Source organism: Mobula hypostoma, chromosome 5 (genome assembly GCF_963921235.1).
Source record: "Mobula hypostoma chromosome 5, sMobHyp1.1, whole genome shotgun sequence".
In the NCBI taxonomy this organism is placed as follows: domain Eukaryota; kingdom Metazoa; phylum Chordata; class Chondrichthyes; order Myliobatiformes; family Myliobatidae; genus Mobula; species Mobula hypostoma.
The window spans coordinates 137,300,760-137,320,891 of NC_086101.1; the positions used below are offsets into that span (position 1 = coordinate 137,300,760).

The following is a 20,132-nucleotide window of genomic DNA, read 5'->3' on the forward strand; positions in this document are numbered from 1 at the left end:
GCAAAGACATGACATGGTCATGGGAAACAGGAACCTCAGAACACAAAGCCGGAAGTCTTGACTTGGTTGAGGGAGTGACAAGAACGCAGAGCCTTGGCCGAGGGAGTGACAGGAACGCAGAGCCGTGGCCGAGGGAGTGACAGGAACGCAGAGCCGTGGCCGAGGGAGTGACAGGAACGCAGAGCCTTGGCCGAGGGAGAGACAGGAACGCAGAGCCTTGGCCGAGGGAGAGACAGGAACGCAGAGCCTTGGCCGAGGGAGAGACAGGAACATGGAACACAGAGCCAAGAATCCTCCTTGGAAACAGGACATAGGGCCGGGACTCATACACAGAACACAGAATACGACAAGGTGGTTACTAACACAAGGTAGCGGCAGACAGCCAGACCTACCTAGCGAAGGTGTGGATACAGACAGTTCTCAACACTAGGTAGTGGCAAATGGCCAGACCTACCTAGCAAAGGCAAGGACACAAAGACAGGTCCCAACACTAGGTAGCGGCAAACAGCTAGACCCACCTAGTGAAGGCATGGACACAGGCAGTTCAAAACAACAATAGACAGTTCCTTATCTTGCTCCAGCAATTGAACTTGACAGTGGTGCAGGCAAGGCAAGGCTTCAGAAGGAAGGGTCAGAAAAGGAATTCAGACAGGGGGTTTAGACAGGGGGTTTGGACAGGAACAATCCAGCCACAAGATGCTGAATCCTGAAGGTATTTATGAAGCCAGACCAAATGAGAATCAGCTGCCTCAACAGAAACTGGGGAAAACTGGCAAACCTGGAATAAGGAACATGGACCGGACTGTGAACCTAAATGCGGATTTCACAGACCAGACCATAACACATATATTACACACATATGGTCCCTGAAAGAAATAAAAGCATAAATTGTATCCTTATTATATTGTCTTATGCAGAAAATATAACATTAAAATATGTACTTATATTATAATATATTATATTATCATGGAGTCTTTTTTTATTCTATTACAACTTTAAGCAAGTCTACAGGGAGTTTGGCCTCATCATGTAGGACATCAATAGAGTAGCTCCTTAGCAGCTAGCCAGCTAGTTTAAATAACTTTAGCCATGCTTATGAACGAATGACACCTGTTAAACTCACCTCAACATGTCTTTTACAGTCATTTAACCCACCATGGGCAATAGAAAAGTCACTGTTGCAAACAGTGCAGTGAGCAACACTGTCATTATTTTTGACCCCTATTAGGCAGGGGTACACTTTAGTGTAGTCTGGGGTAAAGTACCTTTTATATTTTCTTTTTTGGAACACTCTGCCATGGCGCTGCAGGACTCTAAACTGAACTGATGGACAATGAAAGAGAGAGAGAGGTCGACTGTAAAGCCCACCCACAGAGAAAACTGATCAGTTTACTTAGCACAAAGAGAGACCAATCAGGATTCATTCTCATTCATTCTCTCTCTCCCTCCCTCTCTCTCCCTCTCACTCGCTCTCAAAAAAAATCGATTTCCTGGATATTGTATATAATTTGCCACTATCTATATGCGGGAGAGGTGGGATGTCTGTGCATTGCTTTGACATTGAGCATTGTGTTGCTTTGTTTAGAATGCCTTTGGCTCTGTTCTGCTGCATTCCTACTGGATCATCTGAGCCTCCTCTCACACCTCTGCTTTTCACTTGCCACACCTGTAGAACCACACCTCTGCTTTTCACTTGCCTCACCTGTAGAATTTGTGATGGTATGAGATACCATTTTCAGGCCACCTGATTGATAATGGTTGACTCTGTGTTTCATGGGAAATACAAAGTCTTTTCCGCAATTTTTCTTTCCACCAATAGAGCATGACGTGCTGAGTATTTCAACTATTCTTATTTTAAATTCTGGGATTGCAGCATCAACGGTTTGCACCATTTTGTCCTTCACAATTCTAATGATCTAATGGGAAGTACAGTTTATAGTAGACCGTGCAAGCTAACTAAACTACAAACATCAAGATGTGCCTTTATAAAGCAGTTTCCACAGCATCTTGACAAAGTCTTTCAGAAATGCGTTGCATTTGAAGTGTAGTCAACATGATAAAGAATAGTCAACCAAGTTAAACAAAGTAGGATTCAATTAAGCACAGGCAGGAGGAAACTGTTAAACTTCAGTTGACACGAGGAATTCTGCAGATGCTGGAATTTCAAGCAACACACATCAAAGTTGCTAGTGAACACAGCAGGCCAGGCAGCATCTCTAGGAAGAGGTACAGTCATTGTTTCAGTCCGAGACCCTTCGTCAGGACCAGTAGTCCTGGTAAAGGGTCTCGGCCCGAAACGTCGACTGTACCTCTTCCTAGAGATACTGCCTGGCCCGCTGCGTTCACCAGCAATTTTGATGTGTGAAACTTCAGTTGAGCATGGTTTCCTTCCCGCTAATCAATCCCACCGCCGCATTAAGCTTTAGGCTGCAGATCTGGAAGTTGTAACACCACTTTAAGAAGTACTTATTTGCTCAAAAGTATTTTGAATGCCCTGAGTTTCTGGGAGATGCAATAGAAAAACCAGCATTTCTTTTCCTCAACATATAACATATAATTACTATTTCTTTCTTTAAAACAAACTAGAGGTATCCTGTGGTGAACCAGCTCAAATTCCAAATGGGCTTGTTCAAGGAGTACAACACAACCACATGGGAGATGTAGCAACATACTCTTGTTACAGTGGATACATGCTTATTGGAGACAGAACAAGTAGCTGCCTACAGAATGGAACGTGGAGCTCTCCACCCATTTGCCAAGGTGCTGAATGCTTAGTACATGGTGTTTGGTGGTTACAATTCATAATTTAACTGTTTTGCTCTTCTTCTTTTCTTTCTTCCTCTCCCTCTCCATCTTCCTCTGTCTTTCTCCCATCCCCCCTCTCCCCATCCTCCCTCTCCCCCTCTTGCCCCCTCCCTCTATCTCCCAACCTCTCTCCCTCTCTGTCTTCCTCTCTCTTCCACTTTCTCTCTTCCCCTCTCTCTCTCCCCTCTTGCCCTCTTTCCCCTTCTCTCCCCCTCTATCCCTCCCTCTCTCTCTTCCCCCCCTCCTCCTCCCCTCTCTCTCCTTCCCTCTCCCTCTCTCCCTCTCCCTTCCTCCTTCCCCTCTCTCCCTCCCTCTCCTCACTCCCCCTCTCTCTCTCTTCCACTCTCTCTTCCCATCTATCTCTCTTCCCCCTCTTCCTCTCTCCCCTCTCTCCCCCTCTCTCTCCCTCCCTCTCCCTCCCTCTTCCTCTCTTCCCCTCTCTCTTTCTTCCCCTTTCCCTATCTCCCATCTCTCCATCCCTCTCTCTCACTTCCCCCTCTCCCCTCCCTCTCTCTCACTCCCTCCCTCTTTCCCCTTTCTCCCTCCCCTCCCTACCCCTCTCTCTTCCCCTCTCTCTCTTCCCCATCTCCCTCTATCCCCTCTCTCCCCTCTCTCCCTCCCTCTCCCCTTCTCTCCCAATCTCTCTCTCCCTCCCTCCCCCTCTCTCCCTACTCTCTCCCCTCTTTCCCTCCATCCTTACCTCCCTCCCCCTCCCTCCCCTACCCCTCTCTCTCGACTGATTCTTTTTATGTTAAAGTTCAAGGCTATGTGTTGATGGAATTGATGGCTTTGTGGCCAAGTCTGGGAATGACACAGAGATAGGTGGAGGGGCAGGCAGTTTCGATGAAGCAGAGAGGCTACAGAAGGACTTTGACAGATTAGGAGAATGGGCAAAGGAGTGGCAGATGGAATACAGTGTTGGGAAGTGTATAGTAGAGCACGGACTATTTTCTAAATGGACAGAAAATTCAAAATCTGAGATGGAAAGGGACTTTGGAGTCCTAGTGCAGGATTCCTAAAAGTTAATTTGCAGGTGGAGTCAGTAGAGAGAAAGTAATGTTCGCACTCATTTCAAGAGGTCTAGAATATAATAGCAAGAATGTAATGTTGAGGCTTTATAAGGCACTAGTGAGGTCTCACTTGGAGTATTGTGAGAAGTTTTGGGCCCCTTATCAAAAGAAGGATGTGCTGACATTGGAGAGGGTTCAAAGGAGGTTCACAAAAATGAGGAGCATTTGATGGCTCTGGGCCTGTACTCACTGGAATTCAAAAAATGAGGGAGATCTCATTGACACCTATTGAATGTTGAAAGGCCTCTATAGAGTATATGTGGAGTGTGTGTTTCCTGGAGTAAGTGAGTACAAAACTAGAGGACGCAGCTCAGAGTAGAGGGGCGTATATTTAGAACAGAGATGAGGTGGAATTTTGTTTTGCCAGAGAGTGCTGAATCTGTGGAATTGTTTGCCACAGGCTGCTGTCGAGGTTAAGTCATCGGAAATACGGAGGTTGATGGATTTTTGATTAGTCAGAGCATGAAGGGATATGGGGAGAAGGCAGGAGACTGAGACTGAGAGCGAATTGGATCAGCCATGATGAAATGGTGCAGCAGATGCACTGGGCAAAATGGCCTCATTCTGTTCCTATATCGTGTGGTCTTATGGTCTTTACCATCAAGTAGTACTCCCTTGAAGCTGCCGTTATATAAATGTATTTCCCTGCAATTGTCAGTGCTATTCAGAACAGTAGAATGAAGAATTAATTCAAGTCCAGCCCATATATAACTTTAAAACATCATTAAGTTTCATATTAATTGCTGTTTCTACTCTTCCAGCTGTTTGCAGGTTTCGTTGTCAGAATGGGGGAGTTTGCAATAGACCAAACACTTGCACTTGCCCAGATGGATGGATGGGGCGACTCTGTGAAACACGTATGTAATGTCTGAATGACTAATTTCCTTGGCTGCAGCATTACTACTGCATCGTCTGTAGCTTCACCGTTTTGGTATGACACTGCTGCAATGACATCATCACTCAAGCAGAGCTTGAGGAGATAAATTAACGAACTGTAAGCTGGTCTCTAGTGTGATGTTGCTGTCCTGAACGCTGCAATCCCAACAATCTCTGTTATCTCAAGTCTCAATCCTGCCAGATCTGTTGGGACAGATTCCCAGCCCTTATTACCCGCAATGGTCCATTCTCCAGACAAATTATTTTCCCAGCACAAATTGGAAAACAGAAGTAATTGTAAACCAAGACTGCAGATGCTGGACATCTGAAATAAAAACCATAAAGTGCCAGAAATAGTCAGTGAAACTTTTAGCATCCACAGAGAGAGAGGGAGCAGAAGAAGTCTATATCCTGGGTCACAGTGCCAGGAAAACATTGTAATATGATTTCATGATTCTTGGTTAAGCCATATTGTTTCCTCTACTTCCAATAATTTTATCTGTTGTGAAAAGGAAAAGAAAACATCTTATAATATCCTAGTGCATTGGGGCACTGAATTTCCGAGGGTTTATGAATAGATTTTGTATCATCAACACATGGAAGGACAAATTCAGGTACTCCCATAGATGCAGCCAGACCTGCTGAGTATTCCCAGCATCTTCAGTTTCTGTTGTAGTAACAGAACAAGAAATGTAATCAGAAGCTGAACATTTGAGCTCTCATTTGCTCTGCTATTTAGTAAAATTATGACTAATCATTTAGCTCAGCTCTGTTTTACTGTACTGACCCTTTATACTTTAATTAACCTCATATCCAAAAATTTATCAATCTCATGTCACTTTATCATGGAAAGAATTGGTAAATTGTTTCATTGTTGTCACATATACTGAGGTACAGTGAAAACTTAGTTTTGCATGCTACTCATACAGATTGTCTCATCACAACAAGGTGTGGCATCTGGTAGATACCAATTATGGGCAAATTGCTAGTAAAACCTGGATAGAGGCGAGCTTGACTGCACAGCACAAGGTTTCATGACTACAGCCAGAATTCTATTTAGCATGTTGACAATTAATCCAGTCTACTTATAAAGCTCTTTGATCAGTTTGACTGTTTAGAAGGACTTCTCAACTTATCTGCAATCTTCAAAATCATATCTACAGTATGCAAACACTCAGGTGTATCTGCAAAGGTGTCCCCTATAAAAACGTACAATTTTGTTTATGTTGCCCCTCCTTGTTCCTCTTATCACAATGTAACTTCATAAGACTCTACATTAAATTTCATATGCTCTGTATCTCAGCATTCTGTTGCTATCTTCTTGAAATACGTGCTTCTTGTTCAATGCATGACTTTTTAAGGAGATTGGCATGACCTTTTGAGAAGATAGGCTTGACCTATTGTCTTCAAGGGTCATGATGTAAGCAAACTTAGATGTGGTCTCCAGTACACTCGAGTCAATAAGACAGACGAGAAAAGACTAGTGATCCCATTATCGACTGCTGCGTACTTCCCATTAAAATGAACGACATCTGTTTACAATTGCTCTCCACATTCTGCTCCATTACACATGTACCGGGGCGGTGCGCAGCGGCTGGTGCCAGCTCTTAGATACCGGCCAGAAGGAATTTGATTCCAAACAATTGACTTGTTGATCATTACAGAATGTCTTTCTAGTGCTTCTCATCCCCCTTTTCTCCCTTCCCCTTTTCCCAACCATGATTCCCCTTTCCCTGCCTCCTTCCCACTCTCCTCACCCACAAGAGAGACCCATATCAGAATCGGGTTTATAATTACTCACATATGTTATGAAATTTGGGTTCTTTTTTGCAATACAGTGCAATATATAAAATTACAACAATACATAAAATATATATGTGTGTCTATATATTTTTGTGTGTGTGTATATTTATATGTATACATCAGACTTCTGCACAGTACTGTACCTATACTATATATACAACAAAGAGCTCAATCAGATTAGTGAGGTATAAATTGTCTTTTGTTCATACTGTACCAAATGCCAATAAACTTTGTCTCAGATTGTGAGCCCTAAAAATGTTCCCACCAGTGTTAAGCTCTGTATCTACCAGGATTACCCCACTCACCTTCATTAAATTTCTGGAATATTATTTCTATTATTTTCCGCACAGGAGTTGGGGAAGCAGCAACTATTCCAGGGAGGTATAGGATACCCATGCATAGGTTAATGGTGCTCCAAATGCAAGGCAGCTCCACTGCAGCTAGAACCGTATCATCTACCTGTCAATGTAGAAATCATGTATGAGATCCTGTTAAATGGAACAACAGTTGTATACAGACTGCCCTGTTTTTCTCCCTACAATCAATGGTTAGATCTGATTATGATTACCAGGTCGGGTGTCTGTGGGCAGAGTAGCAGAATTAACATTACAGGTGGATAGCCTTTCATTGCACCATGTTTTCTTCCCACTGTTTACTTTCCTGTAAATGCTGTCTGATTTGCTAAGTGGTGTCAATAGGCTAGGTCAGACTTTCAGGCCCAACACTAGTTTCGTTTTGCACTTATGCAAAATGGGCGCATTGCCGGCAGCTTGTGCAAGCTCTCCAGGTTTGAGCTGGAGTCTCTGACTTTGTGAACTCCAGGTCATCACATCTCAGGCCTGTCCTTGTCCAAACAAACCATGTCAGTGGCTGAGAAAACATGGCCCTTGGCCTTCGAGTCCTTATGCTCGGCCCGCTGAAAAGCTTCCAAGGAGTACTGCAGGGCTCGGTTCCAGTTATTGTGTGGAGCCTTATGAATTTGGGATGCCATGAAGAGTTGGTGTAGGAATGTGCATCACTGTGAGGCTGAATGTGACCCGTTCACAACACCCACTCTTGGTTTGAACATCAAGTGATGCCATTTTATTGAGCATCGGTCAGTGAGATCATCCAGTTTTTACACATAACTTTGCTCGCAGAGAATTGTCCTTTCAGTATGCACTCAAATAATGTCACCAGGTAACCAGGTTCATGGCTGAATAACATCACATCAAGCAATATTCACATTTGGCCAAAATTAGAGACCTGTAGTCAGAGCAGTGGTGTCTGATGGGACATATCATCATGGTAGCATATTCTTAATGGATCTATTGGAAACAGAGTGAGTACAAAATGTACAGAAGCTGATCAGTCTAACAATGTCAATTTTAGTCTGCTCACTAGGCTCCCCTGTAACACCTTTGTCTGGGGAGAAGGGCAAAGGAGATTGAGAAAAGTGACCTGGGGCTACACAGAAAGGTGTAGGTATCTCTTGTCTTCTCATTTAGATCACGTTCACCCTGCCGCCCCACTTTCATCCATTCTTTTCTCCTTGCTCATTCTCCTCTCATCTCCATCCCCCACATATTCCAATGTCCTGTCTTCCAGCCCAACCTCCCTAATATATCCCTTCTTCAATTCTCTGCCCACTGTCCCCCAACTGACCTCTAGGCTACCAACAAACTACCTTAAGTGAATGCATGATGAGGAAAATTATGCTTCTTTAAATGACTGGAGCTTGATATGGAATGAGAATTGGTTTATTATTGTCACATGTACTGATGCACAGTGAAAAACTTGTCCTGTATACCATCCATACAGACCAATACATTGCAATGGTGCATTGAGGTAAAACAAGGTAGAACAATAAGAGTGCAGAATAAAGTGTAGCAGCTGCAGAAAAAGTGCAGCACAGGTAGTAAATGTCTGAGGTGGGTGGGGTCTTCAAATATGTTGACTGCTTTCTTGAGAATGGCAAGAAGTATTGGACAGAGTCCATGGTGATTAGTTTCTGTGATGTGCTGAGCTGTGTCCACAACTTACTGCAGCGAAGAGCAGTGCATTTGCCATATCAAGCCATGATGCATCTCGGTAGGATATTTTCTATGTTGCATCAATAAAAGAGTTGATGGGGCCCCACCAAATTTTTTTAGCCTCCTGAAAAAGTAAAGGCACTGTTGAGCTTTCTTGGTCGTGGCAATATGGGGTTGGACCAGGACAGATGTTCACTCCTAGGAACTTGAAGTTCTGAACCATCTCAACTTTGTTGATTTCCAGGAACATGTGTGCCTATGCAAATGTACTGACACAGTATCGCACCTAAAATGGGATGAAAATTATTCCAGTTTTGAAAATTGAGGAAAAATTTCCTCTTTTAAGAGGCAAATCCTCTTCAGATACATTTCTGTGATTTACCAGTCATAGATTTCATAGTTTTGTATATTTCCAGCATTGCCTGTGTTAATTTTAGATTTCTAACTCTTTATATTTCATAAACACAAGAGATTCTGCAGATGCAGGAAATCCAGAGCAACTCACACAAAATGCTGCAACAGCTCAGCAGCTCAGGCAGCATCCATGGAAATCAATAAACAGTCAATGTTTTGGGCCGAGACCCCTCTTCAGGACTGGAAAGGAAGGGGAAAAATGCCAGATTCCCATGGCCATCTTGATTATCCCTCTTCCCACCCTGTCTCCTGCAAAAATTCTATTCTCTCTTAGTTCCTTCATCTTTACCACAGCTTTTCCCAGGATGAGGCCTTCCTTTCCAGGATATTGGAAATGTCCTCCTTTTTCAATGAATGGGGTTTCCCTTCCTCCACCATCAAAGCTGCCTTCTCCCACACCTCCTCCATTTACCAGACATCTGCATTCACCATGTCATCCTGCCACCTTAACAGGAATAGAGTTCCTCTTGTTCTCACCTACCACTCCATGAGCCTCTGCATCCAGCACATCATTCTCTACAACTTCCAGCATCTTCAATTGGATCCTACCACCAAACATATCTTTACCTTCCCACCCCCACTCTCCATTTTCTGCAGAGTTCACTCTCTCTGTGATTCTCTTGTCCATTTTTTGCTCCCAATATCATTGCTAGTGACAGAAATGTTACACTTGCCCATTCATCTCCTCCCTTAGCTCCATTCAGAGCCCCAGACCAGTCCTTCCAGGTGAGACAAAACTTCACCTCAGAACCTGTTGGAGTAATCAGTGCTCCAGATGCAGTCTCCTCTACATTGGTGAAACTAGCAACAGCTTTTTTGAGCACCACCACTCCATTCGCCACTTACCGGAATTTAGAGTGGCCAACCATTTTAACTCCTATCTTAATTTCAATTCTAACATGTCAGTCCATGGCCTCCTCGTTTGTCCTAATAGGACCAAACTCAGGGTGGAGAAGCAACAATTCATATTCCATCCAGGGGTCACCTCAAAGTTGTTGACAAGAACATTGATTTCTTCTTCCAGTAAATTCTTTCCCTGTCCCTTCCCTCTTCTTCTATTCCCCACTCTGGCCTCTTACCTCTTCTCCTCACCTGCCCTTCCTTCTTTTTCTCCCATGATCCACTCTCCTCTCCTAACTGATTCCTTCTTCTCCAGCCCTTTACCTTTCCCACTCACCTGACTTCACCTATCATCTTCCAGCTAGTCCTCCTTTTCATACCCCCAGCTTTTTTATTCTGGAATTTTCCTCTTTCCATTCCAGTTTTGAAGAAGGGTCCTGCCCAAAACATCAACAGTTTACAAGTTTCCCCCGCCATCCGAAGGTAGAGCGTTCCTATGAAACGGTTCGTAGGCCAGAATGTCGTAAAACGAAGAGGCAATTACCATTTATTTATATGGGAAAATTTTGTGAGTTTTCGCAGACCCAAAAATAACCCACCAAATCATGCCAAATAACACATAAAACTTAAAATAACAGAAACATATAGTAAAAGCAGGAATGATATGATAAATACACAGCTTATATAAAGTAGAAATACTTTTCCACAATCATTACTGCACTGTTCTCCGTAGCGAAAATCTCACGCAAGCGCTGTTGGCAAAAACATGGCGCAAGCGCTCTCCAGTAACCTTTAAGCTATGAAGCTGCCAAATCATACCAAATAACACGTAAAAATACACAGCCGATATAAAGTAGAAATAATATATGTACAGTGTAGTATCACTTACCGGAATTGGGAAAGCGCAGAGCACACTGATGATGGTGTGTTAGGCTGAGTCGGAGGTTTGGGTGATGCAGTGGCCCCCACCCTCCGGGCCGCCGAGTGATACATTGCCGCGAAGCATGCAGCGGTCCAGCGGTAGCCAGGAGGCACACAGCACATCTTTTAAAAAAAAGCCAAAATAAACATGCTAATTAATTAGGTGCCGCCCGGTATGTAAATGTCGGCCCAGATCAGTGCCAATTTCTGATTGCGTCGTCTTTGATCTGGGCCAACAATTACGTGTCAGGAGGCATCTAATTAATTAGCATGTTTATTTCGGCTTTTATCTTAAAGATGCGCTGTGTGTCTCCCGGCTACTGCTGTATTCTCCACGAATCGGTATCTGTCCGTGGCCTGGGTGTTGGGGTGGTGGGACACTGGGGTGTCAACTTGTCGTCTGTTTCCATTAGAGCAGGCAGCTCATCTTCTCCTATGACTGCCCGCCTCGAAGTCGAAGGTCAAGGTTCGTCGTTTGCTGTGGCTGATGTGGAAGGCTTGCTTGACTGCTGAGCCTCGCGCATTTTTCTATCATACAGTTCTTTGTAAGCACTCAAACCATCCTGCAAATATCCCCTAAATCGACGTACCCTTTCAAAATTAAAGTCGTACTTTATCAATACTCATTCGGTTTCGATTGTTATCCTTTCCTCTTCCAATTGCATCAGCTCTTCATCTATCAGTTCTTGGTCATGGGATGCCAAAACCTCTTCAACATCATCTTCGTCAGCTTCCACAAGCCAAACTCACTTTGTCCTTACTTCGTTCATGACGATCAAGACGCTTAATTATGTCTAGTTTTATACTAAGTGTAACACCCATACAAGCTTGTTCGGGCTTTTCCGATACCATAGAGCTCATCTTGCAAACGGCTGCTCACAGGCATGTGTTTAAGTAATGCCACTAGAATGCTGTTCTGAATCCATGGGAGAGCGGCTGCTCGGGGCACGCGCTGCCTTTTATCGCGCGCTGATTTTTTTCGCGCACTGCCTTTCTTCATAACAGTGAAAACACCTTCTGTTAGTGAAAACAGGGTACTAATGTAGGTCTTTCGTAACGGTGAGGTTTCGTAAAGCGAACGTTCGAAAAGTGAGGGACATCTGTATTCATTTCCATAGATGCTGCCTGACCTTCTGAGCTTTTCCAACATTTTGCTTGTGGATGTTATCCTTTATATCTCATTTAGTTTGCGTCTTTGCCTGGTTAGAGTACCAGGGACTGCATATGTAGTTTAGGCTGAGACCCTTCATCAGGACTCGGTCTTGGCCCAAAATATCGACTGTTTACTCTTTTCCATAGATGCTGCCTGGCCTGCTGAGTTCCTCCAGCATTTTGCGTGAGTTGCTTGAATTTCCAGCATCTGCAGATTTTCTCGTCTAAGGTCCAACACATGATGCCAAGGATGAAAGACTTCATTTCAATGAGAAGATCTAAAATGCCCGGCCTCTTAGAGACAGAAAGCTCCAAGAAAATTAGATAATAAACATGAGGGTTTTTAATAAAGTAAGAAGGAACTATTTCTGATAACCATTTGGGGTTTGGGGACAATGCAGATGTGGTTTAGAACTTGGTTAACCAGATTTATAAAAGGCCAGAAGAGTAAGCGGAAATTATTATTTTTTGCATTGACCTGCTGTGATGCCTGAAAATGGTACAGAAGCAGATTTTAATAGTAACTTCTGTGAGGGAGTTGAGTAGATCAGTCAAAATGAAAACCTTGTGCCTGTGGGTATGGTATTGACTGAGCTCTTTCAAAGGATTGATCCAGGCAAAGTGGAATTCACGGCCTCTGCTCTGATATACAAATCTGAACCTAATCCGATTGAAAAGTCTAAATGCTCCATCAAACGAGAGGCTCGACCGCACACAGCCTCTTTCCTGATTGAAACCTGAAACCACAGTATGCACACATCTTCACAAACTACCCACTGTATACTTACAGTAAAATCTACCAGTTTCACATTGGCCTCATCAGTCACATTGGAAGTCACAGAATCAAAAAGAGGCAAGTCATCCTCAATTCTGAGTAATCCCCTAGGAAGAAGAGAAGAGTATTAGGCTGGGAGTCTGAATCAGTCTTCGTCAATTACCATAAACCTCTAAGTCAAGAACAGCCATACAGTCAACAATTCTTGACAATATCTGCAGTGTATCTGAAACAATAATATAATTGGAGGTGTTGTATTGAGGGTTACACTGTAATATTTATTTCTCACAGTTGTCCCAATGAAATTAATGGGGTGAAGTGTTGCTGCATAATAATGACAATGTTCTGTATATTCCTGACGTGAACTGTGTCTTTATTCTCTGCAGCAATCTGCATTCTGCCATGTCTGAATGGAGGCCTGTGCTCAGCCCCATACCAGTGTGACTGCCCATCAGGATGGACTGGCTCAAGATGCCATCATGGTAAGAACGCTTCAGACTCTGATAAGGTTGCCTTCCAAATTAACCTTAAACGAATCTCGCAACACAGAAGAACATCATGTTGGCCCAAGGTTGGGGCACTGGGTCTTAGAAGAGCCATCCAGTTGGTAATTGGTTTAATATTGTCAGATGTACCAAGATACGGTGAAAAGCTTCAGTGGGAATGTCACCCTGACAGACCATTCCATACATCAGTACATCGAGGTTGTACAAAAGGAAAAACAACTAGGAATGCAGAATATACTGTTACAGATACAGAGAAAGTGCAGTACATGTAGTCAATAGAGTACAAGTGCTATGACAAGGTGAGATCAAGAATATTGTATGAAAGGTCCCTCTGCCCTGCTCTATAACCATTTGCCCAATAATTTCTTTCCTTTTCAAGTATCAATCAGATTCCCTTTTGAAAATGTATATAGAATCTGCTTCCACACTTGTTTCACTCCCCCACATTGGTATTTTGATAATTGTTTGTAGCCTGGTTATCCAGCCTCCTGCACAGCAAATTGTTTCTGTGCCCTTGCTCCACCAAAACTTTTAATAATTTTAAATCCCGATCCAGGATATCCCTGCACTGTCGCGTTCAAAAGTTAGAAGCAATTTCTACAAAAAGGCAGATAACTAACAAAACTATATTTTGTAAAGATTTGCACAGTTGAAGTCAAACGTATCCCTGTCTCTGAATTGCCTATAAACTGTGATAGATTAAAGAGCAGAAGTTGCTTATGATAGGATGTACAGAGTTCACATGTTAATTGCCAACTGTATTTTTTGTCTGATTGAACTATTGTCACTTTTGCCTTCTGTTAGCCGTGTGTCAGACTCCCTGTTTAAACGGTGGTAGATGCATTCGACCAAATCGATGTCAGTGCTTGCCAATTTGGAGCGGTAGTGACTGTTCCAGGTAAGTTGAGTTGTGTTATTGTGATCTTTCCTTACAAGAGTTGAGGAAGACAAGGACCTATATAGTCAGGTCAAATACCAGGCCAATGGCACATCAAACAGAACAACTGAAAAACCTTTTCACTATAATTGTCTACAAGGTGACTTGAGCCAATGACACAGGACTCTACAATGCAGAAATAGACAATTTGGTCTGTGCAGTGTTTATGCTCCACAGCATACTAAACAGCATCTATGCTGATAGCCTCCATAAGGAGTTGTTTGACTCTTCATCAATATTTTTGATTATACTGAGTAATACTTTAAACATAATGTTAAGCACAATTGCTGCCTGGAAGGGTAACCAATCTGACAATAGACATAAAAGGCAACATCTGTCGTGGAGAATGGCTTTGAGGCATTGCAGTGCAATATCCTGTACAACATTTCTACATGACAACACCCATCATGTTGAATTACAATTACCACAATACTTGTATGATCACTCCACCAAATAGCCGAAATGCTTGAAACAACAATAGAAGTTGCATCTTCTTTCCTGGGGCAGATTTACTGCAGTGTCCTCACTTTTGAATCACAAGCTGCTGCACGTTCAGGAGTAAGCTGCACAGATGATACACAGCTAGTGTCGATGACGAGGCATTGGCAGATACAGGGACACTGGGAACAAGGACTTGTTGAGTGATAGCACTACACCTGTTACTCTGCTTGGCCCATCTCATTACGAGGACTGGTGAAACTCAGCAAGTCAGGCACCATCCATGGAGAGAAATGAACAGTTGACATCTCCACCCAAAATGCTGACAGTTTCCCTCAATGGACGCTGACTTAGAGTAATAGAGTTATCGGGAAGTACGGTCCTTCTACAGTATGGGATTCCCAGTCAATATGTGGAAAGTTAAAGTCACCTACTTTAAAAACCTTATGTTTCCTGCAGCGGTCTGTGATCTCTTTACAAACTTGTTCCTCTAAATCCCTCAGACTGTTAGGTGGTCTGTAATATAGCCCCATTAATGTGGTCATACCTTTCTTGTTTCTCAGTTCCACCCATATTGCCTCACTAGATGAGTTCTCCAGTCTGTTCTGACAGAGCACTGCCATGTCAATTTCCCTGACTAGTAATGCCTCCCCTTCTCCTCTAATCCTTCCTGCTCTGTCACATTTAAAACAACAGAACCCCAGAATATCGAGCTGCTAGTCTGCCCCCTCCTGCAACCAAGTCTCACTAACAGCTCATCATCATCATCATCAGGTGCCATGCCCAGTTTGAGCTTTGACTGCCATGGCCCACACACTCCTGTTACGGGTCAAGTGGATCAATTCATTGGTATTCATTTCCAATTCTCTGGCTGCTGTCTCCATCATCATTTGTCTTTGTCTTCCTCTTGCTTTCTTCCCTTCAATCTTTCCCATAATTACTGTGCATTCTAACTCCTCTTTCCTAATCACATATCCAATGAAGTAACTTTCCCTTTTCGTGATCTCATACATTATTTCTCTTTCTGTGTTTGCTCTGTTCATGACATCCTCGTTAGATATTCGTTTCGTCCATGACATTCTTTGCATCCTCCTCAAAAACCAGATCTCTGCTACTACACGAGGTGACGAAGGGTCTCGGCCCGAAACATCAACTGTACCTCTTCCTAGAGATGCTACCTGGCCTGCTGCGTTCACCAGCAACTTTTATGTGTGTTTCTCTCTGCTACTACAATTCGTTTCCTCATGTTACTAGATATTGTCCAACATTCAGAGCCATATAACATAACTGGATAAACATAACATTTCAGTACGCTGAGGTGGTTGTCATGCCTACTTTAGTATTGGTCAGAATACTCTTCATTCTCATAAAGATGTCTTTTGCCATTCCTATTCTTCTTTTGATGTCCAAGTCACACTAACAGCTACAACGTCATAATTCCAGATGTTGACCCATGGCCCTGGGCTCATCCATCTTTCCTACGATTCTTCTTACATTGAAATATATGCAGCCTAGGACACTAGTTGCACCATGCTCAATCTATTGATTCCTGACTTTGTCTGAATCAATCCATCTCCACAACCTCTTCACTACGTATTCTGACATTCTGGTTCCCATCCCCCTGCAACTCTAGCTTAAATCCCACCATGCAGCTTCAACAAACCTTCCTGCTAGGATATTAGTCCCCCTCCAGTTCAGGTGCAAACCATCCCTTCTGTACAGGGCCCACCTTCCCTGGAAGTGAGCACAAGGATCCAGAAATCTTATGCCTTCTCTCCTACACCATCTCCTTAGCCATGTATTAAACTGTATAATATTCCTAGTTCTAGCCTCACTAGCAAGTGGCACAGGTAGCAATCCTGAGATCACAACACTGGAGGTCCTGCCCTTTAACTTAGCACCCAACTCCCTGAACTCACTCTGCAAAACCCTGTCACTCATCCTACCCATGTCATTGGCACCTACATGGACTACCACTTCTGGCTATTCACCCTCCCACTTAAGAATTCTGTCATCTGCCCTGCCTCCTTCTTGAATAGCAGATCCAGTGTTGCACGCTGTCTTGTTGAGACTTCTACATACTAATGAAGGAAACTTTCCCGAACACATTTGACAAACTCTATCCCATCTGCCCCTTTTACAGAATAGGATTCACAGTCAATATGTGGAAAGTTAAAATCACCTACTATAACAACCTTATGTTTCTTGCAACAGTATGCAGTCTCTTTACAAATTTGTTTCTCTAAATTCCTAGGACTGTTGGGTGGTCTGTAATATAGCCCCATTAGCATGATCATACCTTTCTTATTTCTCAGTTCCACCCGTTGAGTTCTCCAGTCTGTTCTGACAGAGAACTGCCGTGACATTTTCCGTGACTAGTAACGCTGCCTCTCCTCCTTTAATCACTCTCACCCTGTCACGTCTAAAACAACAGAACCCCAGAAAACTGAGCTGCCAGTCCTTCCCCTCCTGAAACCAAGTCTCACTCATGTCCTATCTAACACCCCTTCGGCCTCCCGAATGACCCGGAGTTCCTCCAGTTTCAACCCCAACTCCTTAACGTGGATAGTTCGAAGCTGCAGCAGGATGCACTTCTCGCAGTTGTAGTCATTAGGGACACTGGAGGTCTCCCTGCCTTCCCATTTCCTGCAATGGGAGCATTTAACTCTCCTGCCTGGTATCTCTACTGTCCTATATGAACAGATATAAAGAGGAGAAGGAAAACAAAAACTTTACCTATAGCCTTTCTTTTCTTTGATTTCTCTGACTGAAACCTTTCCTCACTGAAGCCTCAAGATCACCTCTCTGACTATGTCCACTCAGCCTATGGCCACTGCGCTTGCCCCTGCCTTCCTTTAATTTTCTCTTACTAATCAATCCAAAACACAGATTGGTTGCTGGCCAGAGCTCAGTTACGCTGCGCGAATCCACTACTGCATTTTTCTACTCGAGCAGTGGACCTGAGTGAAATCCCTTCCTCTCAGACTTCCGATGCCTGGATCAGTCGCTGGTCAAAGCTCAGTTACTGTTCCTCCAACATTTTGTGTGTGTTGCTCACGACTTCCTGCACCTGCAGAATCTCTTGTGTCTAAGGTGTAGCATGCCTGCTGAAGTAATTCTGCACCATTCTTACGCTTACCTAATCCAGCTCACTCATGGCCATTTCCATCATGTTCATACATTCAAGGCAACCCAAGACTCGGCTGCCTCTAAATGAATGAAGGGGAGATTTATCTCCCTCAGACTTGAGTCCTATCTTGAATGGACTTAGATTTAACAGACAGGCTCACGTACCATCAGCAGAAATATTTGTGCTCGAGCATCTGCAGTAGAACTTTACATCGCAGTAGAACTTTACATCACAGTATCCAGCTCAGTGCCACCCAAATTGCAGTATGCACTGTTGCAGATTGCCGTGTAACTAAATCAGAATTTCTGTTTTACAGGAGGAGGAAGCCTTCCTACTTTACCTTCTCATAAAGACATATCCTGCAAAGACTCTGCATTAACCAAACTACGATAAAACGCAATGCCACCATAGCATTTAACTAAACTGTTATCCTTTTAATGTTTGAAAGCCTGGTGTATTTTGATATTTTTTCTGTGAAACAAAGTTGTATTTTTTCATATGGTAATATAATTTTTTAAGAAAGTTATATAATGTTGGCAAGTTATGAGCTTGAGTTTTTATACCCATGATTGCTGTAGCTTTCAGACTCTCGGCTCCAGGCCAAGTGGATTTATTTTAAAGGAGTGGCAGTTGTAAAGTTTTAATTACCGATGTTGTAATTGTTTTCAAAACCAGAGTATTTCAGGTTACACTGGCCTTTTGAAACTGCAGGTACACCTGTATTCAATCCCTTTATATTTTCAGATACACAAGCTAATTTAGTCCATATGTACCATCAGCCATCATCAATACTCTCCAGAGGCTGTCTGCCTGGAACCAGTACTCGCATAACCAGGACCTGTGATATGCACATGTTCTCTTATGTATGGTAGAAGAAGGGCGGAACACGTTGCACTATCATTCTTCTGTAGTCATTTCATTAGCTACTTGACTTTTGTAACTCTACATTTCCAATTCTCTTTGTTCAGTTCGTGCTTAATAAAACAAGCATGAAGCAACAACTTTTCTGCCACTTTCTTGACTTCCAAAGGAGCCTTATATCCAAAAGATCAGAATCCTACAATACCTAAGCTGATTTAGTCCATATGTGGGTCTCAGACACGTCAAGTCAAACTGCCCCACTCAGTATCTATTTGAAACAACATCAGTGAACTCCAGAGACGGTAATAATAACACCACAAGTGGCCATTTCTAATATTACTTCATATGTATATATGGATTCACTAAGTGGAATAAATCCTGTATGAACACTTTCTTTCCTGCATCATCACTCCATAAATAAAAACAATAAAGATGTAACAATGAGGTTCTGCTGTGACTTTATTTTGCACATTCCTCCAGCAAGGTGACATTTGTAAGTCTGCATTCACTAAACCCAGCAAACAGAAATATCCCAAGACAGCCCACACCAATGTTCTCAAATAAAATGTAATACCAAGCCACATAAAGAGATGTGGGGCTGATTCTGGCTATGGGAGTGAAACCTGGTACTTTCAGAATGACAATTAGTGTCACATCTGTCACTGTGCTGGTCTCTTTGTAGTGCAAATTACTAGGAACTGTGATAAAGACGCAAACACAAGGAATTCTGCAGATGCTGGAAATTCAAGCAACACACATCAAAGTTGCTGGTGAACGCAGCAGGCCAGGCAGCATCTCTAGGAAGAGGTACAGTCAATGTTTCGGGCCGACACCCTTTGTCAGGACTAACTGAAAGAAGATCTAGTAAGAGATTTGAAAATGGGAGGGGGAGGGGGAAATCCAAAATGATAGGAGAAGACAGGAGGGGGAGGGATGGGCCAAGAGATGGACAGTTGATTGGCAAAAGGGATATGAGAGGATCATGGGACAGGAGGCCCAGGGAGAAAGAAAAGGGGGAGGGATGTGGAATTAAAATGTGTGGAATTAAAATTAAGAATCCTGTCAGCAGGATCTCCCGGTGGCCACACATTTTAATTCCACGTCCCATTCCCATTCTGATATGTCTATCCACGGCCTCCTCTACTGTAAAGATGAAGCCACACTCAGGTTGGAGGAACATCACCTTATATTCTGTCTGGGTAACCTCAAACCTGATGACATGAACATTGACTTCTCAAACTTCAGCTAATGCCCCACCTCCCCCTAGTACCCCATCCATTATTTATTTATATACACACATTCTTTCTCTCTCTTTCCTTTTTCTCTCTCTGTCCCTCTCACTATACCCCTTGCCCATCCTCTGGGTTCCCCCATCCCCCTTTCTTTCTTCCTAGGCCTCCTGTCCCATGATCCTCTCGTATCCCTTTTGCCTATCACCTGTCCAGCTCTTGGCTCCATCCCTCCCCCTCCTGTCTTCTCCTATCATTTTGGATCTCCCCCTCCCCCTCCCACTTTCAAATCTCTTACTAACTCTTCTTTCAGTTAGTCCTGACGAAGGGTCTCTGCCTGAAACGTCGACTGTACCTCTTCCT

The 20,132-nt window shown here is 43.3% G+C and overlaps 1 protein-coding gene across 4 annotated transcripts in view; it reads left to right on the top strand.

The window, feature by feature from the left end:
* Positions 1–19,259, top strand: part of svep1 (sushi, von Willebrand factor type A, EGF and pentraxin domain containing 1) — a 267,906-nt gene extending 248,647 nt beyond the window's left edge. For 3 of the 4 annotated variants that reach the window (XM_063048990.1, XM_063048991.1, XM_063048993.1), the window contains exons 44-48: positions 2,587–2,760; positions 4,637–4,732; positions 13,055–13,150; positions 13,979–14,072; positions 17,996–19,259. In XM_063048990.1, coding sequence (XP_062905060.1) covers positions 2,587–2,760; positions 4,637–4,732; positions 13,055–13,150; positions 13,979–14,072; positions 17,996–18,029 — 494 coding nt within the window. In that variant the 3' untranslated portion in view covers positions 18,030–19,259. The remainder of the gene's footprint in view (positions 1–2,586; positions 2,761–4,636; positions 4,733–13,054; positions 13,151–13,978; positions 14,073–17,995) is intronic. The other variant, XM_063048994.1, reaches the window with a different exon arrangement.
* Positions 19,260–20,132: the final 873 nt, after the last annotated feature.